The following is a 24453-nucleotide window of genomic DNA, read 5'->3' as shown; positions in this document are numbered from 1 at the left end:
AAAGGTAAACTCTCTGGGCAGGAAAGAGCTCTAGTGAATACAGTCACAATAAGCATCATAGATAGACATTTATTCAGCTCAAAAATCAAAAGAAGAGGGCGCATTTTCCCAAAGATAAAGTTAAAATTAAAAATATTTGGTTCAAGTACTTATGAAAGGGAAGAAAGCCCATGTGTCTGAGATAAATGTTAAAGAGCAGCAACAAAAATACAACCAACCAAACCAAACAAACAAAACCACCAGTTAACCAAATCTCAAACACTTAGGATATATGAGCACAAGTTTTCATGACTTTCTTAAGCAAATCATACAACTGTCATGAAGATGTACACAGTATAATTGCTGTTCCCTGATTATGATAAAGTAATTATTCTGTTACAAATGGAAGCACTTTTGTTAGTAGAAAAAATATATATTCTTAAAGCATTGCAACAATAAACCCACTGTTCATAAACATTCCTGAAAGGGAACACATTACTGAGCAGAGGCAGAACGAAATGCTAAGCAAGTATGCATTCAGAAGGTCAGAACTTGGATATGAACTATTTCATACTAACTTACGACGACTGCAAATGAACAGTGAAGGAACAATGTTTAGAAAACTTTTGTTGTTGTCTTAAGGAAAATGAATTAATACACTCATCCCAAGTCCTATCTCAATTCTGTCTCCTGATAGTTTCAGCATCTTGGCCAATTTAAGTGATTTTCTTCCATACATGTGAACCAGTCTTTGTTTCAGATTAGCTGAGATGAAGAAAAAGTGACAAAAATATTGACTTCTGATCCTGAACAAATTTCCTGTTATTATTTAGTTCTCACCAAAATTTCCTGCTTCTACCAGTTCAGTTGAAAAATGGCTGCACTGTTTTCAGAATTGTACAGTATTCAGCAATCTGGATGACAGCCAGATAAAGTAAAAAACCATTCATTTACAGTTTTGACTGCCTGCTGTTCTGTAGCATAAAGCCAAATAGAAATAATGAGAAAACAACACACTCTAAAAAGAATCTAACATCTAGGAGTAGGTATCATTCAAGTGTGGCAAGCTAACAACTTTAAGTTTCTTTAAAAAAAAAAGTAATAGTAAAATAAATTTGTATCCTGATTCTACAATGCTCAAGTAGTCCCTTGAAGAGCCATGAGTCACTTAAATTACAGACCTGGTACAGAACTCTACAGAAACCTTCTATCCAGATAACCTAAGCTACATTTTGCTTATAAAACTTGGAAGGACCAGTCGGCTCTTTTATTATTTGTATGTAACATACATGGGACAAGCAGAAACATAAAGCTACAAGTCCTTTATGCCAGAAGGTAGGAGCAAAGAACTTTCATAGACATAAGCAAATTTAATTTAGCTGAACAGTTTTAAAACAAAACAAAACAAACCCACTGCAAACAATAAAAACAAAATAAAACCACACCTCTATTCTTCAACTACTGTAAAAACTTTACTCCACTGAATCACAATCTCAGCCATGTTTTTTTCCAGAATTGCAAGAGGTTTCTGCAAATTATTATTCCTCTTCAAATAGAACGTGTGATATTTCCGAGTGCATGGAAAATTTTAAAGTGTTTCTGAATCTTATTTTCCAGCTAAATGCATTAAGTATTATTGAGTTACATGAAAACACTCTACTTGAATCTCAGTCAAGTATCACACTATCAGTTTAGAAAAAACATGTTTTTCCATCTAGCATTGTTCTTGTGTTTGAAATAAGCAATGTAATACAACCTTTTTAGATAATTCAGAACTACATAAAATATAATTAAAAATGTCTCATCTGTAAGTCTAGCTCCCCTTTCATTTAATGAGATGGGTGAATGTTTCAGTCTTTCTTCTACTTTCATAACTGTTGAAAAGAGAAAACTTCCAACCAGCACACTCTTCCTACCACCCTTTTCCCTAACCCCAAAAAAAGAAAAATGAAAAGGCACTTCCCTTAGTATGTTACAACACAGAAAAGTTTGTTGCTCATTATCAAAACCTAACCCTGAACTAGCCATTATTCCTACAATGAAGCTTCTTAAAGATTAGTCCCATGCACTCTTCCATTAGCCATCTAACAAGTGCATCATTTTTTTAATGTAATTATAAAGATGCAAGAAATGCTAAGTGTTTTTCCAGATCACTGTGGAACATCCATTGCAGCCACTGATCCTCCAATGAAGTCTGCATAGTAAAAGTTAGATCTGCTAGGCAGCATTATTAAAATCATCTGGACTACAAACAGGAAGAAATAGATTACTGACAGGAGCCATGGCTTTAAGGAGGTTTTTACCCCATCACTCAGCATAAACACACCCTGTATTTCTGTAGGGAAAGGGACTGCAACTCTTTTCCAGACTCTCATCAATGTGCATTTGTACCAGATCTGGAGACTGGTGGCCCTGCCTGTGGCAAGGCATTGGAACTTGATGACCTTAGGGTCCCTTCCAACCCAAATCATTCTATAATTCTATGCATTTAAGGCTTTTGTATTAACAGACAGAGGAGAACTGACTTCTTCCTCGTTTTACCCCTGTAATAAGAACAATCCTTTATAGCCTATAGAAACATATATAATATAAAAATTGTAGATTCAGACACCACTTGAACTGTTACCAAAGAAATTAGAACCTGCAATGCAACGCAAAATATGCCACATCTAGCTTGTAAGAAAAATGAAATTTACCGTAAGACATTTCTTGAAGAAAGTGCTTTCTACAGAAAATTCCACTTTCTCTTGTGCTCTTTAGAGATAGCTTTGTGAATTTTTAGAAATCCTTAGGAATCCTCAGTAACAAACTGAGTCAGTCTACATTTTGATTTCAAGTCATCTGTAAACTCATCAACTATGACCTATGGAAGATTTTTTACTTTCTCACTTGTGTTGAATAGAACACTCTTTTTAATGTTTTAATGTAGCAAATGTAAGTTTGACCTTTTTCCCTGTTGCTGAAGAAACTTCTCAGTTGGTCAGGGTTTTATGAAAACCTGCAAATTTTAGTTGGCCAGAAGACCAATTTTTTTTTTTTTCTTTCTGGATGATAGCTGCTGAATATTTCTTTCCTAGGAAAAACATCATTTTTTTTCCCAGGAAAAGCTTTACAGCATGACAGAAAATTTTTCTTCTCAGAAGGACTTTGGGGATTTGCAGAAATAAATCAATGGCTCAGCCTAAGTTCCTGCTTTGTTGGTCCCATCAACACATACACATACCCCAACAGCATGTATGGCGAAAAGATAACAGGGAAGGTTATGAAGACAATAACACATAATTGACCTCATTTTTAGTGAAAATCTGTAATCACATGAATTGAGAGATTAAAAATACAATTAAGATTTTGGCATTCACACAAGACAGGATAAGTACTGTGTTAAATGACAACAGTCTACCTGAATTAGACTCTTCTGTGATCAGTTATCAAGTTTGATTAAGTAAAAAGGAAATCGTTTCACTTTATTTTCTATTGGTTTATGAAATATGTGAAGACGTCTACATATCCATACACACACATACATGTAATATAGAATGTCTTGGCCTTGGTTTTTATCCCAGCCAAAACCACAAAAACATTTATTTATTAACAGGACAATATATTGTATCAAGTAATTTGCCTCACTGACTCTCAAATAGCAGTCTTAGCTCTATGAAAGATGGGATATTTGATGGGAGAGACCACTATGGCAGCTACATGAACATTACCAGCTCAATCATAACATTTTCCCTAATGAATCACAAGTTTCCAGTTGATGGGCCCCACAAGAGTTACACAGCAAATACTACAGAGTAAGATTCTCTGTTAGAGCTCAGACTGCTCCTGCTTTACAGTTAAGAAGGCTAAAACATGACAGGAACAACTAATAGATCTTTGGTATAATGCAGAGATATCTCACAAAAACCTCAAGGACTGTAACTGCAAGAGAAATTATGTTTATGCAAGCATAATCAGATACGATCTGTGGAAATGCTTAATTAAAACTGGAGTTATACTACCTTGCATAAGAGTTTGGGCACAAGCTTGTTAGATCAGCTTTCTTCTTCAGTTCAGTTAGGTGGCAATGTAAAATAGCTTTGCTGTTTTCAGTGCATTTTTCAAGGTCATTGAGTAAAACAAAATAGCTTTTGCTGTAAGACTTATTTTTGTTGGAACATAAAGCCAAGGAATAAGATACACATTAATGAAATATTTTCAGGATATTCAGGATTTTCATATACAATGAAATATCATTTTAACTCATGGAGAATAAAGAAATGGGCAAATGTTGATAACGTCTTCCGAACTACTTTCAACACTTTCATACTGCACTAATAAAATATGTAAGCTCAGTACTTACTCAGAGAGGCATAATCACTTGGAAGTTCAGGATAAAGCTTGTTTGAGTTCTTTTTAGCTGAAAGATAAATTTAAGCAGCAACTTATACGATATATCAACATACATTGTTGTACTTCATACACTTGTTTTCTAATACATGTTCAATAGTTCCAAAATGACTGCAGTTATCTAAGGAGCGGTACAGGAGAAAGAAATAAGGGCTCTATCTTAAATCCTGTCTTACATCCACTGGAATAAATCAAGTTGGCAAGAGAAACTGCATACTGACTTGTATTCAGTGTGAATATAAAGGTAGACAAATTGTTAACAGAATCAAAACTTTCCCCACTCAACTGTAAGAACTGCTTACTTAAAGACATGACAACCTAAAGGAGAACTAATATTTTAGAAACCAGTAGTTTCAAGAACCAGGACTTTTTACTTAAGCAACATCACTGAGCCAAGGGCCTTCTATCCATCTAATAAATAAGCATGCTTTGAACAATTATTTGCTTTTGTAACTAAACAAATATTACTTCTATAGAAAATATGTCACAGAGAAAAATTTGTTAATATAACACGAAGAAACAAAAAACTCTTTACTCTTCATTGCTCATGGCACTCGGAATGAACATAAAAAACATTATTATGTAGACATTTACTATTGCAATAACTTCATAACTTTAATTAGTCTTAACTTTCTACTTCTAGAAAGAGATAAATTAATTGTTATAAAAATATTCTCTAACCTGGTGGTGTTGGCCTAACAGAAGGTTTATGTGGTTCGGGTCTTGATGGTCTACCAGGTGGGTCATTTACCTAAGATGCACACATTTTTAAAACAAGTTTCGTCAAACTGGAAATAATTTTAACTTCATAGTCTAAAAGTGCACTGAAGTTATACTGAAAATTTGCATCTCCACTGAAATTGTATTAACACTACAGTACACTATAGAACTAGTGAATACACATAACTACAGAGAAATTCACTGTGGGTTTTAAAAAGATGAAACTAAATGATTACATATCAATACAACAGCTGAATAAATAATCTTCCATATAGTTCTCAGTATTATTTTAAATGTGACTGAATGGAAAAGTAGAAAAACATGAAGATTATTCACATCAAACCTAGTATGCCCATTATTTATTTGATTATGAATAGCTTGAAGAAACTTTAACATCATCTTCAGATTTGATCATGTACTGTTCTAAAAAGGCACTTATATATTGTTCTTCCAGATGATACAAAGCCAAACCAACAACAATCTTGTCCACAAAAGCTCACCAGTAGAACACAGAAAAGTGTATCTGAATGGACACATTACACAGAAAGGTGTCCCTGCCCATATCAGGCTAGTTGCAACCAGATGGTCTTTAAAGTCCCTTTCTACCCAAAGCATTCTATGATTCTGTGATGATTCTGTGAATTGCTGGTTATGTGTTACATTCACAAGCATCCAACAGAGATCTTGTGAATGCCACAACACCAAGATTGCCATTACCCTTGACTGTAAACAGTTTACAAAGAGAAAAAAATCTGTGAGAAGGAGTTGCACAAAACCTTCCTTCTTCCCTTACAGCTTTTCCTGGATTATTTCTCTGCTCTTCATTTTCATACACTTCAGTGAAGGATGCTAGAGTTTCATAAAGATCTTCTGCTTGAGCAGGAAAAGGAACATCACCGAACAGGATGGCACTGGCACGTATATCTTGCCCATAGAACCTGGTATCAAAGAAAAGATGTCAGGGATTTGATCACCATTGTATTTCAGTGTCTAGATAAGTCCAGCTTCTGAAAGTGTTTCTTCTCCAGACTTCTCCTACTGACGAGCTATTTTAAAGTGGCATAACTAGTGATAAACTTTGAATGATGAATAACTGCAACCAACTTGGATGCCTACCACCACTTCATTTGAAAATGTCATTCACCAGTTATATTTTGTTACTGGTCACACTGCATGCATCAGCCAGACCATTTGAAAACCAATCACACAATAGACTAAAGAAATACACATTAATTCTACAAAATGTTTTAACAGATTCCTTAATGATGCATTGGAATGGCAATTTTATGACAGGAGATATCTGGAAGTAGCTGATATGCTGTCATTAAAAATCATAGCAGTTTTGCTCATATTAGCAGAACTAAAGTTTTTATAAATATAGAACATACAATACAATAGACATCTCACAGTTACTGTATTTTAACTCTTGAAATTATTTGGTTGACATTTTAGGATCCGCAGCATAGTAAAATCATTACAAATATTTCCTCCTACTCATATGCACCTTAAGTACTTTAAATTTAATAAGCTGCACATCAGAAGTAGCACTTCAAAAATTGTTCTCTCAAATTCAGTGATATCTAAAACATACTTTTTTTTTTTTTGTTTAGCTGGTTTGTTTCAAGTCACTTTAAAGGATGTTTTTTATTATACAGTAAATATCTCTATAACTATATTCTAAAACACTGAGTCTCTTAACATTTAGCTTCTAAATATGTACTTAGACAATACCTGTTATGTAAATTGAAGAAACCCTTGCCATTTAAGAAACCCTGAATTCAGCATGGAACATTCTCACAACACATTCTGCTTTTACAATTGAACATATCCCATTTCATTGCACCACTGTTCCTTTATTGAATCCTCTAGATTCAGAGAGAACTTACTTGCGATTGGTTTCTTTCCTTTCAATTAAACAGGTTCCTTCCAGAGATACACCTGCAAACAGTCCTCGAGATTTGCAATATGTATACACAGCAGCCGAGCTTCTCAGTGCAACATCCCCTTCTAAATTTCTGGAAAGAAAAAAAAAATAAATTACTTCATAGTCTTCAATATGGCTTCACAACATAATGACTGTTTACATGGGTAGACAGTGATCAGACAAGGGCAAATGTTTTCAAACTAAGATGGAGGAGGTTTAGGTTAGATCTTAGGAAGAAGTTTTTCACCCACAGGGTGGTGACACACTGGAACAGGCTGCCCAAGGAGGGAGGCTATGGATGTTCCATCCCTAATGGCACTCAAAGCCAGGCTGGATGTGGCTCTGGGCAGCCTCATCTAGTGGTTGACAGCCCTGCACATAGCAGGTGGATTGAAACTTGATGATCTTTGAGGTCCTTTTCACCCCAGGCCATTCTACGATTCTGTGAACAGTAATGGAATTTAATCTTAATCCAATAAAAAATCAGCAAGGCTATCACATTTTTTTCTGTTCATAAATACTCTACTGAATATGCTTAACTAAGTCAAACTTAAAATTCACCTTCAGTTTTCAGACAGAAGCCAGTACAAAGTATTTAATTTTGGTAATAAGGTTTCCCTCTGAAACACAGAATAACAACTTCTCATAAGAATATATTAGACCTCTTCTTGCATTCAGAAGTCTGAAAAAACTCATGCTAGTTGCTTTTTTGAAACATTCCTCCAATAGCAAATTCCAAATTTTCAATAGACAGATTTGCTACTGCTTACATTTTTTTTGTTAGCTCTAAAGAAATCCTTTTTACCACAGTAATCTAATTTTTGTCTCCTCTACCACTGGCAGAAGGAACGTTTTAGTTGCTTTCATTTTCCTTGTGGCCATTTTGTGCATTCACAGACATAATCACCTCAGTGTTTTCTTCTTTAGCCAGTACTTTAGTCATTGCACATGTTTAAAAAGTTGTAATTGAATGTGCTGTAACCAGGAACTCTATCTTCCTTAATTTTATGATGCCCAAAGCAGCACAAAATATTTAAAGTAAGGTCTTATCAGACCTCAATAGAACAGTAAGATTACAAAGTCTGACCGATGCAGAATCACAGAGCATTTTAGGTTTGAAGACACTTCAGGTAGTTACACAGTGCAAATTTCCGCTCAAAGCAGGTATAACATCAAATTAAGATCAGTTTACTCTGGGTCTTGCATAGCCAGTTTTTAAATACTCCATATACACCCCAGGCAACCTATTTCAGTGCTCAATCACTCTCACAGATATTTTTTCCCCCCTCATATCCACTTAGAACCTCTCTTGCTTCAGTGAGACAATACCATCTTTCATTATCCTGCCAGGCACCTCAGTAAAGCGCAGAAAATTGGTCTTGATAATTCCCCTGGTGGTAATACAGCCTCTTAGAAGGCTGCAGCTAGGTGTCTCAAAGGCTTCTTTCCTCCAGATTAAATATGCCAAGCTTCCCTAACCTCACAGTTCACATTCTCCATGTCTGTTGCCATCTCAGTATCTCTTCATTGGAAGCACTCAGGGTTAGACATCTTTCTTGTACTGCAGGGCTAAAATCAGATATTCTAGGCACAAGCTACGAACAACCAGCTAAAGGGGAGTAATCACTTTCCTTATCTTCTGATTACAATTCTGTTGATGCAGCTCCCCGTGCTGTTAGACATCTTGCACTGTTGACTTAGCCTACTGTCTACCAGGATACCAGTAGGTTGGCTGCTCAGTCTGGCAGGCCCCATCTACACAATTGCTGAGGATTCACTCACATAAGGTGAGTCTTGTTTAATTTCATGAGGTTTCCTGATGTAACTTTCCTCTGTATACTCTATGTCCATCACTTTGTATACAGGACAGCATACCAAATACCCTGCAATGCAGATAACACTCACTGCCCTCCCTTGGTTCACATATTTATCTCATCAGAGGAACAAGCATCATCCTTTTTTTTCTTAGAAGAGATGACAAAACATCAGCAAAACTTTCATCATAAAAACAAAGGTATAAGGAGGGACATATTCCAAGAGAAGAAGCTGAGGAATTGGGCTTGGTTAGACAGGGAAAGAGAAGTCTTAGGAGGGGACCTATCAGCAGCCTTCCAATCAAGGTAATTAAGAATATGATGCCAGGCTCTTCAAGTGGTGCATGGTGGAGGGATGTAACTTTTCACTGAGTAGTGGAATATATTGCCCAGAAGGCTAGGCAGAGGTTTTCGTGATCCATTTGGAATAAAGGCGTGAGCAACCTGATCTGCAGTCATAACAAACCTTGCTTTGAGCAGGAGGCTGGAGTAGAGATCTCCAGAGGTCCCTTCCAAATTAAATTATTCTGTGATTATATCAACTTGTCCTTCAAAGTAGGGTGGCTTAATCACTTAAGCTTTAAAAGTAATTACTTTGTGTATTTCTTTTACTTATTGCCAGGCAGATCTCTGGTAACAAAACACAGGCCCATAGATAAGTGAAAATAATAGTTTGCTATAGTACATTTGCTCTTTATTGAGCCCAGTCAAGCAATGCTTTAAAAAACATGAGTAAACCTTCCTTCCACCAATAGATGCCTTTATCATGGAACAAAAAAAAAAAAAAAAAAAAGATAAAGCAACAAGTAACTAAAACACTGTAACACTATATAACACTGCAGAAACAATAAGGTCCAGCCAACATACAGGTTTGCAAAGATTATTTTCTAAAGATTAAGAAAAAAATATCTTCCGTATTTAAATCTCATCCATATTACAATAAGATTTTACTCTCACCTTCCCAGAGGTCCAATTGCCACAGTCAGATTACCTCCAAGTGTAAGATTCCCTCCTTTGGCAAAAGCTTCTACTGCTCTCTCATGATTCAATATTATTACTAAGTCTGAAACCTATAAAAACATCAAACAAAAGTACCATGCTTTTTAAGAAGAAAGTCTGAACTGCATGGGAGCAAAATCTGCTTGGTAGGCAAGTAGGCAGTAGCATTGAAGAAATTTCCTCCCCCATATGAAAAACTAGCTCCAAACGTATCAAGGTTTTAATTCAATCTAGAATCTGTCATCCTCTCAGACAATTACTTCCATTCTTGCAAATAATCCTTTTGGAATAATTTTCTGAATGAAATTAATTCTTTTTCTACAAGATGTTTGGAAGCTAAAAATCCTGTTCCACAGTTTTTTACTCAATGCAATAAACACAGTTATATTAGAAACACTATTGTGATTTAAAATTTCCTAATCAACAATTTTTAATTTTATAAAGCTTTTGCAAATAATTTTGAAGGCATTTTCAGAATTGAAGAGACATCAGATTAAGAAAATCCATAGCAATTAATGGTAACAGCAAGAAAAAACAGTAAACAAAAATTGCTTGTCTGTCAAAGAATAATACAAAAAAATCCAACAGAACAACAGAAAGGATACTGCTTTTCCTATAATTGACAAAACTGTATTTTCTTGACAGAAAATTGGGATTCTGTAAGACTTCAACTTATGAGATGTAGCCAGTTTCTTCCAGAAACTATTGAGGGAAATAGTTGGAGAGAGAAGGTATTTTTGAAAGACACAAATGCAAAATATAAGAAAAAAAGACGAGTGTTTTTTAAACACCATCTGGATTATGATACAAAATGCAGAAAAACTTCAACTACAACCCAGTAGATGCTTTTTTTGCCACCAGTACCGTAAAACTAAAGCTCTCTTCATAAGTTTCAATAGAACGATCCTATCATTTTTTTTAAGAGAAAAAAAAGTCAAGTCCTTTCTTGTAAAGATCATGGCATCATAACTGAAAGCTCGTCAAACACACAGGTATTAAAAAAAATAAAAAAGACAGGTGAATTTGATGTTAAAGCCAGTACAGCAGAGTGTTTCAGAGTTCAATAAAATAGACTGTTAGACTGTTATGTTGTTGACTTTTTTTCAACTTACCCCAAATTCCAAACAGTGACAGCAGGAAATACAAGAGGAAATATCAGATAATTTGCAAAACAGTGCTAGCCATGAGTATTAAAAACAGTGTAAGAGAGGCCTTTGTTATTAACCTTTCATAACCTCCACCCCATCCCATACAAAAGGTCTGACATTAACAGTTTTTTAACCATCCAGTGATGTAGAGAGAACACAATTCAGGGATGCTGCCATCTCTTTTTACCCATAAAGATGATGAATTCATAGCTAAAGCTAAATGAATTAATTGTGAGAAAGACCTCTAAGGAAAACATTTTAAAATTTTAAAACAGATTTTCAATTTGAAGTACCAAACATTTTCACTTGGAAAACCATTATGCTAATACCACAACTAGAGAAGTCTGTGACTTCCTTCTTATTGTTAAAAGCCACCCGTAAGTATACACGCAACTATGTTAACTACAGTTTGTCCTGTATGAATAAAATGCAAACAATTTCTACAAGGTTTAGCATTTAAACTGCTAAAACATTGCTGAAATTGGAATCAGGGCTCCTAAGCAGCTCAGCTATTTATCTTCTAAATTTCTCCTCTAACTTTATGCTTTAAAAGTAAGGAAACACTATTTTGTAAACCAAGTGACTACAAACGAAGCGCATAATGCTCAGAAAAAAAACAAAAACAAAGCAAAACATATTCTCCTGGAAATATCTTGTGTATTTAAATCTTTTTAGTAAATATCAGTAGTAAATGGTTATATTATCTAATACACCACATGGAGATAATTACAGGAAAACTTTCACAGGTTAATCAAGGCATCTAATGAGTCTGTTTCATTGTCACTAGAGGAAAAAATACAAAATAAATAAAAATAATACAAAATAAAAATCTCCTGGGGCACATCAAATAATATTTTGCAATGTGTTCCAAATTTGTAGTCAAGAAAAACGAAGAAAAACCCTTGCAAAAATTATTCATTTTGTATTCAAAGCATCTTTTAAAAAGTGCACCATAATAATGATATCTGAGATCACATACTGAACTATGAGGATATAAAAAAATACTCAGTTACTCATTATATGAGTACCAGGTGACTAGTTGACAGGAGAGGGATAACTGCAGGACACAGTCTACATCCAGACCAATTTTGCACGGATTCTTCAGAAGAAGAGCAGAATTCTCAAAGCAAAAGATCTTGGCAGTACACTATTACATTAGATTTTATTTAGGAATCAGTGGAAGAGAAGCTAAACAAAGAAAATGGAAGAACAGGAGTAGAAACCAGGGCAGGAAAGAGGAAGACATGGCAATAAATAATGGTGAACAAGCTGTAAGACAAAAGCAGCAGCAGTGGATGATCAGAGTTCAGATCAACAGGGCTCCTCCTTGGATGTGCTGAAAATTCCTCATTTAACTGTTTCTCCTGGATGGAAGATCTTTTATTTTCTGTAGCGAGCTTCCAGAGTAAGTACCATCAGTTTTGGTGCTGCTCTTACACTGAAGGTTGAAGCCAAGAATCACAGTTTGAATAAGGAATGCACGAAGTATAGTGGCATTCTATACCTTCAGTTACTTTCACTGTTTATTGTTAGATGGAGTCCTTGTGCTCAACAAAGCATTTGATAAACTATTAAATATAGTATACTTTTAGTTAATTCTGTCTTACATATGAACTCTGACTTGAATTTTCTCAATAAGGGAAGATTTCTGTCTTCTCTAAGAAATCAATGAAACAGCCATTAAATCACTTATTTTCATTTAAATCTCTCCAAACAATTAGGTTAATAGGATTAAAACTCCACATTCTGTTTGGATTGTATATGTGAACTTTAAAAAAGTGTTGTCTTTTTTTCTTTCGTCTTCTCTGAAAAACAAATCTCACCATCTCACCAGCATTTACATCTTTAATTGCTTGGGGAAAAAAAAAGAAAAAAAAAAATCAACAAGTACTTTAAATGAAAAATTATACCTCAATTCCAATTTCAAAACCACCACCAACGCCAGCAATTCCTATTGCAGAAGGAGCAGACCAGGCTGTCAAACAAAACAAAAATTACAAAAGCATTACCACAGATTACAAGAAATGCTCATCTAATTATTACAGTTCCAAATCACTTGCAATTACCTAAAACTACGTTCATAACAACTACAATGCAATCATATAAAGACACTAGTTTATCCCAGTAAAAAGAATCCACGACACACAAATCCTCATTTAAACAAATCTGTATGTTACAAATTATTTGGCATACACTGTCCATTACTGGCTATAATTCATTTTCCTCATGAGTTTCAAACATAAGTTTTTATATTTCATCCTTTTCTACAAAGATACTGAGAACATTCAGTAAAAAGCAGGTATAAAATTCTGAAAACAGCTTTCTAATCAGACATTTTCATATGCATACACGTGTGTGTGTGTGTATGTATTTTAAAGCTTTTAATTCTCCCATGAAGTACAAAGGGAAAACATCTACTTACTGCCATTAGGAAGACGAGCTAATACAATTCCACTTCCACCTCGAGCAGTCACCAAAAATCCAGCTTTGATAACAGACAAAACTGCAAGGCCTTTGGCTTTAGCTATCACATGGGCTGAAACAGCAAAATCATTTATTCAGAAGGTTCAAAGGAAAGGGAAAATAAAATTCTGCATTTCACAAATTTGAACACACAGAAGTCAAATAATTATAGCAAAAGCTTAAAGAAAACTGAACTAATAATGACATCTCCACTCCATAGTCAACTACAAAGCTAGCTGCATTGATCTACACTTCCACAACTGCTCTAGTTAATCTAGTTAGCTCGTACAAAATTAGCTTGCTTATTGCCATGAATACTGTGTGTGAGGACCCTTAGTAAGACAATCAGGCAGTAAATAGTTGACATTCGTGACTCTACCTATTTTTGGAGGACTGAAGTCTGAATTTAAATCACAGTGACACACATCAGCCTAATCAGTTTACATCATTAGACAGTGCTTTTGTCAAGTAAAATGTCATCATCCTGAAAGTCTTAATACAGACCTTCTGGAACATAATAGATATAAATTCAAAGCCACAGCTACCAATACCTGGGCAAAACAGAGAATAACAATTGCAGAAATAAGGAAGACAGAAGCATGTAAGACAGTCTAACCATTATCAAAGTAGAAATGTACCCTGATCTCTTTCATTCAACTTATTTTTGTCTATGTAATTCCAATAAACAAAAAATATTCAAAATCTACAACTACTATTCAAAGTTCTCCTTACAAATGGACATTCACATGGTGAATGAGAGACATTACAGCCCAGAGAGAGGCTTTCCTGTGCAGATAGCCTTCCTGTGTCTATAAACATGCAAAAGATTTCACTCAGTAAGCAGTGTCTGCCTATAACCCAGCAAACTGAACAGCTTTACTTGCAAAATATTTTCAGAGAAGTTACAACAGTCCAATTCTCCACTCCTTTCTGAGTTAACACTCAATGAATACAGAGGGCATAAATAAAGAGATGAGGGGAGACCTGGAGGTTTTAGTTGAATCATAACATTTCCTTTACTCACGAGGTATGATTTTATCAGGTCCATTTCTGGAAGTTATTTCTGTAAATTCTCGTAATATTTTAGCTGCCTTTTTAGCTTCTGACTTCAAGTTGGAAGGTATAGGGTTATTCACTGTAAAACACGAAACAAATAACTATAATCAGTTTGGGACAGCACAAAAATAAACCAGTGTAACTCTATGGGAAATTTGAAATTTCAGACCAGAAGACTTCCTCTAGCAATCTAATTTCTGTTGAAGTGTTTTGCCATCTGGAGGTATCAATACCCACCACCTGCAAGTTTATCAGCAACAAGGTTTTCCAGTAACATATGCATGTAATGTTGGACCAAAGACCCATCTAGTGTCATGTTTCATCTCTGAAAAGAACTTGCTAGAATAGCACAACAAAATTCCACTGTTCTTCAATTCAAAAAAGCATAAGAAAGAAAATTAACTCTGTAGAAAAGCAACTAGCAGTCAACAGTGACCTAGTTTTTTTCAGTTGGTATTCCCCAACATTCACTCACCTCCTCACTCTGGGTGACATTCCCACTCAAAGCTACGGAGGTGAAAAGACCAAATACATTTTGAGATTAAGTCAGTGAAACATGGAGAACAAGTCTGCTCCTATTAAGTGAAGCACTCAGTGGCAAGTTGGCAGTCTTTCCTGACTAGAAAATGAACTGCTCATCTACTATGACAATAATAAAATAATAATTAAATTATTTGCAATATGTTTTTATTTAGTTCTGTGATATGTTTTTAAATAGTGTTTCCACTGTTCTAACCGTGTGGGGGCAATTTGAGAACAGGCTTTGAGATTGCTGAAAAAAACCATCCACTGTTTTTGTCTACCTGTAGATCCATTTTCAGATGGAACTACATAAATACATTCCCTGCAAATTTTCAAATGGAATGCACAGGGTTGCAATCAGACATTCAACTCAAAAATTTGATCAAGTCACTTTCCTAGGCTTTTATAAGCCCTCTTTTACCACAGAAAAACATCCCTTGGTTCACAATGACAGAGATTTTGACAGCTGAGATTCTGAAGTAACTTGCTCTGCAAAACCTTGTAGCAACACCTGATTTTGGTGAAAATTGAGAGTTTTAAGGTACAGAAATCACCACAATGCTGTGCAAAAATAGCACTCTCTGGGAATATAGGGAAACGGATGCATGGAATGCAACAGACTATTCTGCACTGTGACAGCAGATGGAAGACATGCAAATCTTGTCTTCTAACCTGTTCTGTTTGTATTCAGAAAGTTAGGACAAAGGTGCAGTCTTCATGTGCTGAGGGATACAAAGTGAAGGTCTAAACCCTAAGAACCTAGGACTTTCAGAAAAAAACAGTCGAACGTGCAGTTCTCTCAGGATGCTATGGCACTGAAAGCCTATGCCTATGTTTGCAGGAGTTGAGCACGATTGCGTCTTCCCTGGCTCACCTGGCTGGAACCGGCTGTACCGACCACAGCAAGAGAGTGCAGCTCAGCCCCAGCAAAATGTAAAAGGATAATTGCTTTTGGTAGATCAACAAACTAGATTAAAGCAAATGTCTCCATTACTTCTGCTGTTTGCACCTGACATTACAATTTCAAGGGCAGAGGTGAAATAGTACAAGCATGTTGTAAGAGAAAAACAGGACTTTTGATTTTGTAGAAAGAAAACAGAGTCAGTCATGAAAAGCATATTACACCACCATTCCTCCTATGAAATAAAAAATAACAATTTTTGCATACTGTAAGTTATAATTCATAAGTAACGTTGCAATACAGTGCATGTCCATTTGCATAATCAGGTGAACACTTCTGCATGTGGTATATTTTTTTTAAGTTCAGAGATCTTGATTTTACTTAATCTTCATAAGATACACATTACATTTCATGGTATTTTAATCTTATTCAACAACAAAAATTAAATGGAGACATGCTTCATTTTAACAGTGGTAAAATGGACAGTTGCATGTGTGGCCATGTAGGACTCTTAGCAAAGTCATCAAGCCTTTATGACGCTAATGTGTGTGCACTGACATCTGGAAAAGAAAAACCTGATGAAGCAAAAGCAAGCAATATCTAGCTTTTAGATTGTAGGGAAACAAAAATAACTTCTTTGCTCCATTTACAGTTCTTTATACACATTCACTCCATCACTTTCTCTCTGGCCAATCTTAGATTTTGTAGGAACATCTCCAGTCTGTTTCTTGTTACTTCTATGAGGGAAAAAAAAACACCAAACAAACACACTCATATTTCAAACATATTAGAAGAGAAATATTTCTCTTTAATCCTCCCCCATGCACCTCCATTGACAAGAAACAGGATGTCCTCAGATCTAAAAGTCTGCAAATGAAAGTTTAAAAAAGAAGAAAAAAAATCACTTCCAGTTTTCCACACAGTTTCAGATTCAGAATTGCTTCAGAGAGATATTACGGTTACCAGAAAAAAGTGTTCATGTTCATATAGGAGTTACTATTAGTTATTATTTAATTGAAGACTATCTGAAGCTGAACTTCATGAGCCAGCAAAAGTAATACTGTTACTACCTCACTGTCTCGTCAATTCATCCAGTCACATCTTGTAACAGTAAGTCCGAGAATGAACTTTATTCCCACTCTCAAAAAAACAAGAGAACCATCACTATCTGCCTTTTTATTTGTAGCATACATCAATATTGCTTCTGCAACCTTTGAGCATCTACAACAATTCAAGCACGCATCGTTCTTTGCTTTTTTCTGCCTTGCTACAGACTGGAGTAACACAGGACTATTTTTCTGGACAGAGAAATATCAGGAGGGTTTAAAAACATTCAGCCAGAACTGTGCCCATGGAGTCAGCATAATGCACTGTTAGAAGTGGCCTGAGGGACTCCTAGATCACACTAGAGTCCGAGAGGAAGAAAGGAAAAGGATGAACTTGCTGTCAGCTGAAGAGCTGGATCTTACAGAGGAGGACTATAAATGAGATGATTTACATCCAGACTTTAATTTGGACAATGGGAGATACAAAATTTAAAGGACTTTTCTTTTGGCAAGAAATCAAAGCACAGAAAGGTTTTAATCAATAAGCCAGCTGATTAAACACTTTCAGTGCTTAAAACCCAGAGTTAGTCAGAGTGACCCTTGAGTCGTAAGGAAATGATGACTTCTTTAAAAAGACGACCAATAAATCCACACCCTGACCTTAACTATGGATAATATGATGCTTGACTAAGTGTGGCTGGACTCCTGTTTTGATAAAGTTGCTCATACCAGGCTGCAGTGCCACAGCCAAAGAACGCTGGGGGAAGGAGAACTGGCTCTCCCTCTTAGGCTATGACACACTCAAAATCTTGTTGATAGAATTCAAGATAAAATACAGGCATGGACAACAATTAACCAACAAAACATTATGTTTAATGGTTAAATATACAGTGTAGATGAGGCCTCATTCTTACAGTCTAGTAGTTTTATTAATATTTGTCCAAGGCCAAAGAACATTGTTTCTCATTAAAAAACAAAACAAAACCAAAACAACAGCACAACAAATAAGTGGAAAATCACACAAAGACAATCCAAAGATAGCTCTTTACTATGTGGAAGTTTGTACTATAGAATACTTTGTTTGCCCCCAAATATAACTGAAATTCCATGACTACAGGCTACAGTGAAAGTCAGGAATGAAATCGTGATTCCACTGATTTTAATTGCTGAGTAAACAGTCAGAACCATAACTGGGATTTCTGTGACATCAAAAATAAGTAAAATTTCTGTTCATTCAGCTGCTCTCTTCCTTCTCAAACTTACATTAGGATATGAATAGTAAAATTCTTAAAACCTAAACACTGCAATACTTCGTTGGAAGACAGAAGTTATAGAAATATGTGCTCTTTATTACAAGTACTGTATAAATATTTAGAAGCAAGCAGAAGCTCCATGCTCAGTTCATCCCACAGCAACATAAGGAATAATACTGTACTGTCCCCCCTATTGGCTTTAAGGATGCATACATAATTGTCTGCTTTGTATTCACCCAATGCTCAGGAAAGAGGTAACGAGAAGCAATAAGACAGTAATATCTATCAGGAGGATACAGTGAGTGATGGATTCAGAATGCCGTGACCAGCAAATGCTCAGCTGGGAGCAGGCTTCATTTACACTGCTGCTTGTTGTTGAGGGGAGAAGATACTGAGCATATGTGAGTCAGCAACACAAACCTCATGGGGGAATATCGCACCAAAACTGATTAACTGCTTAATTTGTAAGCTGATGAGACAAGTGCGTCAGCCTCTCATTTACATTCTGACTAACAGTAATAATGTGTTGGCTGAACATTTGGTGAAATTATGTGAGCAAGGTGTAATAAGGAATAAATAAAGTCTTTTTACTTAAAAGCTAGAACTAATTCTGATATAATCAAAATTCTGCTGAATATGAACAGATGAAATAAAGCTTGGAGGCATTATAAGAACCTGAACATCAAAAATACAGTTTCAAAGAAGACTGATGACAAAATGGAGACAAAGACTAGCATGTATATTTCATATACGTATTGTGCATGTATATATGAGTTTTGAAGTACTTTTGCAGAGGTAGTTTTTACATTTTTATTACAAGAAAAAAAATTAATGGCAAACACCTTGCACAAGTCTAGGGCAGCAATTCAGTCTTTACTTTTGCTTCACTAAGAAGTTCAAAAACAGCAAAACATTAAAGCACAGCTAATTTGCATACAGCAAGGTTACAGCAGTAGCATCAACTTCCAAAAGCAAGTATGAACAAAGAATGATTGAAAGCATTCATAAACACGAGAACTAACATAATCAAGAATGGTTAAAGACAAACACTTTATGGGATTGAGAAACCTGAAAATCAAGACCAGTGACCTTTTCCAGTGCTGGAGAAGAGCCTAAACAAGAGATTTCAACTCAGTGTTACAATTAGAAAGATGTAATTTTGGTTTCATAAACATGAAACATCATGATACTGTGGCAGCCTGCTCCAGTCCTGTGGGATCCATCTGGTAGTGGAAATCCTTCAGCAGCATGCAAGACATGCACTGTATTCATTTTGCCTAACCCAAGAAGAAGCGAGTTAGACTTAGAGCAGCAGCCAATTAGCAAGTATTAATCAGCAGATTATAAAGTGCATCTCTGTCCAGTCTCCCTCTATTTAATACTTCCAGCACTGAAAGCCAACAATTGACAGTAAAGATTAGATAGATGTCAAAAAAATATCTGTGAAGTTCAAGGAAGTGTTGGTAGAAACTGAAAAAGAACCTGTAGGAAAAGGATGGAATACAACAAAGGTAATAATTACCACCTTCAGCTGGGACCCACTGTGTTCCAGCTTCTTATTTTGAAGCCAAGAACGACAGGCAGTTACTGCTTCCATGAGAGTTCAAAGTGCATGAGAGAGAAATGCCAGAGAACTTACATATCCTATTGCAAAGCACTGCTGGTATGGCAGAAGGATTCTAAGGAAGCAGTCCCAGGGAGAAAGTAGCAATCAGTGACAGTGAAGATCTTACCAATTGAGTATGTTGCAGAATTTTCCAGATACCTCTGACAGAACAGTAAAGGAGATAACATATGACAGAAAACACATCGTGTAAGGCAATGAAAACAAAGCTGGAGAAAACAGACTCTATGTACAGTGAAGCCTTTCTATTGATCCCATGCACTTGTATCACATTCTTTACCATTTGGATTCATACAGCGCTGTATGAAACCTCACCAAGCTTGGTACAAATGCTCTGTGCTCAGGCAGAGTACCAGTATGCCAGCAGGAACCAGGCGGCCTTGCAGAGCAGCAGCTGAACAGGACTAAGACTGGAAGACTCTAATGTGCACCTTCACAGCTGTGAGAGGTTTCGTACAATCACATTTAATGTAAATAATCTTTCTCCCCTCCCCATGCTGGATAGGTAGAAGTATTTATATGTGTTAATTACGTCAGTGTGAGTAGTGTCATATAGGGAGCCCAAAATACAAGGTTTTCAGTTAGAAATCCCTGCTAGCATTGACAAGTCTTTTCAGACTTCGCTATCAATTATGTATGTACTCCAACAGCACAGGAGATCAATGTTTTTTCATATGGAATCTTCACTTTGTTAATGCTAGAAAAACGCATACACATAAATAAAGCATCCACTTTCACCATGTGCATATTTTTGATTACCACTCTCAAAGCGAAAAGGACTTAACTGATCCAAACAGGAAGTGTAACAGTTGGTAATTTTATGGGTTCTCAGCCCTCAACCTCACTTTGAATTAATTATTTCCTTGAGAAAGGAAAATCTATGAGGTCAAACAACTTAGGGGGAAAAAAAAAGACGTGTAGCAAGTTGTATTTATCAAAAGCATTTGAAGAGTTTGGTCCCCAGCAGTTTTTTTGTTTGTTTGTTTTTGTTTGTTTTTTACTGAAGTCACTTCAGAGTATTCCTAATTCCTTTCAACTCCTAAAGGGATGAACTTCCTGCTGTGAGTTGGGATTTACATGATTAATATGATGATAGTGACATAGCTGAATAAGGCGCTTTAAAGAAAGATGCGTTTACTCTGTATATGTAAGATGTTTTAATTAGATTATGGTTCCTTTAAGGAACTGAGGTATGTGGATACAGTCATTAACTGCCAGAGGCACAGGTGAGTCAGATGACTTCTTCTGTGAAGCATACAAAACAGCTGGTCACCTGCATGGGAGGCACAGCAAAGGAACAGCTGTAGCTAAAGCCTTCAAAAATCCCCCTTAGAAATGGCAAAGATGCTGAAATCCTAACTTCAGCTGAGTATAATCTTGGCACTAGGAGAAAACACAAATGCAAAGGGCAGGGGGAAGAAATCAACACACCTACCAATAAACTCAACATATTATTCTCTCGCAAGTAATACAGGTCCCACTACATTTGAAAAGGTTATTTCTAGTAAACATAATCAATACAAAAGCTCTCTAAGTTGCTAAGTGGTATTCAATGTGTTCCTAAAAATGGGAAATTGGAACAAAGATAACCAATTACAGTATGCTACTTCAAGTTTGTAGTTTGGATATGTGTGATGATCTTGACCCAGCATTTTAATAAAAACAAAATAGATTTAATGTTTCAAGGCAAACAGAAGATACAAGGGGGAAAATGAAAGGAAAAACAAAACAAAACAAAAATCAGCGTGACAACTGCTAATTAGGTTTGTCAGGATGTTTAAAAACAACAAAGAATGAGACCTATTTCTCATCTCAGGAGCAGAAGAAAGCTATGCTGCTAGGAGAGTTTATGTTCCACGACATGGTTTTAGCAGAGTAAATGCTTAGATGTGAAATATGAGGCAATGCTATCCAGACATACATACCATTGGAATAGAAAGAAAATGCACAGTATGTATATAGTACAGAGTTTGTATAAATTATCATCTTCTATAAATCACCTCTGTCCATAGTGGTATGTCTCAGTATAATAGTTTAGGATTGATGTTAGACTAATAAAGTATCCATCAACAGTAGAAAACCCACCCTTTTTAGTGTCACTGAACACATTATACTCACTCAAACTTAGCATCAATAACTATCATCGATTTTAGCCACTAAAGTTGGAGACATTGTATGAGAACTACAACACCAAGTCAACACCAAGCTTTTCAGTTTAGGATATCCAGAAGGATCAGGCATTGGAAAAAGCCAGAAAAAGAATTATGCTCCATCTAAAGTGTTAAACGTCAGTCACACACATATGGAACAATTCTACTATCCTCAAATGAAGTTAAAACAGCCGAAGACAAGAACAGACTCACCTTTCAGATGGTAAAGAAACAATAGTTTATACCAAAACAGTAAAAAATCTGTATTTTCAAGAATATTGAGGCAGTGGAATACTCTACAACAAGCACCAAAGGTAGTTACCTTGAGGGTTCTCTAAGACTAAAAAGTGAACTCTTCTAAGAATTTGTGCAACAAGAATGGCAGGCTTTTGCGCAAAACATCACTGCACCTATTCACCATGCCAGCCAAGCCTTAGGAAACCACCTAACTGAAGCCCTGTTTGCAAGTTTTTCAAACACACTTATTGTAATACGTTTGATGTGTCAACAGTCAGTACCAGAGGGGTTGGGCGCTGCCCACCAAGCGAGATAAGTAGCATAACCAAAGCTAAAGCAGAGCTAAGAATTCAGTTCTGCCTGTCTCCCTTCACGTTAAATACAAGGCTTAGCATGCTATGCTAGAGAGGAAAAGCCCAAACTGAATAGCAGTTTTGTTTTGCTAACTCTATTTTAATTAACTAAAAATAAACTTCAAGGCAATCTAAGGTTCTAAGAAAGTACATTAACCTTTACACAACAAAGGTTTAACTAAAACAAAGTTTTAAGAAAGCTTTTAAGAACAAAATTCCAAATGCCGTCCTATTTACCATCTCACCAGGGACAGAAGAACAGAGGGAACAAGCACCTGGTAGCCTACAGCTGCCCCCCACCTCCCCTCACCTTGTGCACTGCACAGCTGCCTCATATGCTACTGCAGTAACCCAGGAGAAAAAAATATATATATTTGGGTACCTTAACAAAATATATATTCCAGATATTTCCTACAGAAAGCACTTCTATCAGTCAAACTGGACATCATCCAATTGTGGCTCTGGGCAGCCTGGTCTAGCACATAGCAGGGAGGTTGAAACTACATCATTATTGTGTCCTTTTCAACCCAGGCCATTCCATGATTGTATGATCATCCTGTCCCTCATTTCCCCTTCCTGCATATATCTCTGTTCCCTATAAGCATAGAATCATAGTTCACATTGGAAGGGACCCAATAAAGGTCATCTAGTCCAACTCTGCTGCAGTGAACAGGGACACCAACACCCACATCAGGTTGTTCAGAGTCCCATCCAGCCTGACTATGGGTGTCTCCAGAGACAGGGCATCCACCACCTCACTGGGCAACTTGCTCCAGTGCCTCACCACACCTACAGTAAAAAACTTCTTCCTTATACCCAGTCTAAATCTCCTCTTTTTCAGTTTGAAACTATTTTTTCTTGTCCTATCCCAACAGAATCTGCCAAAGAGCCTGTCCCCTTCTTTCTTACAGCCCCCCTTTATATATTGAAAGGCTGTGATTCTGACTCCCCAGAGACTTCTCTAATAGCTCAAACCTTTTGGAACAGTTCAGACAGAGGGGATCTGCAAAGACCATCAGCTCCAAAGTGCTCACTTCCATGCACAATCCCAGCTTTCCCCCAACCAATACAAGTACACAGGTAGGAGGCAGAAAACTATTTCTGATTCGAGACTTCAGGACACTTTAAGAACACAGAAATAAAGGCAGAAGGTGCTGCTTGGCATATGCTACATGACAGAGCCACATGTGAGCAGGACACAGAGCTAGACTCGCCCTGCAGTCTCAGGAGGCTGCGCCCATAATCAGGCGGTGTCACAGCCCCGTCTGGCTCCAACGCTGCGCATTCTTCACACCTACATGGTGCTGGGTGCGTGGGAAACGCAATAACTGATCTGGGATCACAGAATCGTTTGAGTTAGAAGGGCCCTTAAAGGCCATCCAGTCCAACGCCCCTGCAAAGAACAGGGACACCTACAGCCAGATCAGGTGCTCACAGTCCCACCCAGCCTGACCTGGGTGTCTGCAGGGCCGGGGCACGCAGCACCGCTCAGGGCAGCCCGCTCCAGTCCCTCACCACTCTAATCGCAAAAAACCCCAAACTTCTCAACACCCAATGAACGGCCGCAGCCCTTGGTGCCGCCCGGCACTCCCCGACCCTCCAACCGGCCCGGGGGCTCGCTGCCCGGCACGAGGGTTCGGTGCAGCGCCCACCCCGCGGATACTCACTGCTGCCGGCCCCGGCCTCGCCCCGCTCTGCTCAGCGCTGGGGCGGCCCCGCCGAGCGGCACACCTGCGGCAGGTGAGGCGGGCGGGGCTGAGACGGCCCTCCACCGCCTGCCCGCAGCGATCGCCCGCTCGCCCGCCCGCCTCCCAGCGCGCGTATTCGTGCCGTGTAGTTTTTTCAGGGTTTCCTTAAAAAAAATAAAATGATTTA

At 37.0% G+C, this 24453-nt stretch overlaps 1 protein-coding gene across 2 annotated transcripts in view; it reads right to left on the bottom strand.

Moving 5' to 3' along the window:
* Positions 1 to 24390, bottom strand: part of SH3YL1 (SH3 and SYLF domain containing 1) — a 42366-nt gene extending 17976 nt beyond the window's left edge. Inside the window, exons 1-9 of one of the 2 annotated variants that reach the window (XM_048936680.1) lie at positions 24246 to 24390; positions 14461 to 14571; positions 13396 to 13509; positions 12884 to 12948; positions 9784 to 9896; positions 6975 to 7103; positions 5882 to 6026; positions 5050 to 5119; positions 4322 to 4378 (exon numbers count right to left, since the gene is read on the bottom strand). In XM_048936680.1, coding sequence (XP_048792637.1) covers positions 4322 to 4378; positions 5050 to 5119; positions 5882 to 6026; positions 6975 to 7103; positions 9784 to 9896; positions 12884 to 12948; positions 13396 to 13509; positions 14461 to 14571; position 24246 — 805 coding nt within the window. In that variant the 5' untranslated portion in view covers positions 24247 to 24390. The remainder of the gene's footprint in view (positions 1 to 4321; positions 4379 to 5049; positions 5120 to 5881; positions 6027 to 6974; positions 7104 to 9783; positions 9897 to 12883; positions 12949 to 13395; positions 13510 to 14460; positions 14572 to 24245) is intronic. The other variant, XM_048936679.1, reaches the window with a different exon arrangement.
* Between the last annotated feature and the right edge of the window lie 63 nt (positions 24391 to 24453).

The sequence above is a fragment of the Lagopus muta genome, chromosome 2 (genome assembly GCF_023343835.1).
Source record: "Lagopus muta isolate bLagMut1 chromosome 2, bLagMut1 primary, whole genome shotgun sequence".
Lineage (NCBI taxonomy): Eukaryota > Metazoa > Chordata > Aves > Galliformes > Phasianidae > Lagopus > Lagopus muta.
The sequence above is the reverse complement of the archived record's forward strand: the minus strand, read 5'-3'. Positions and strand labels throughout refer to the sequence as shown.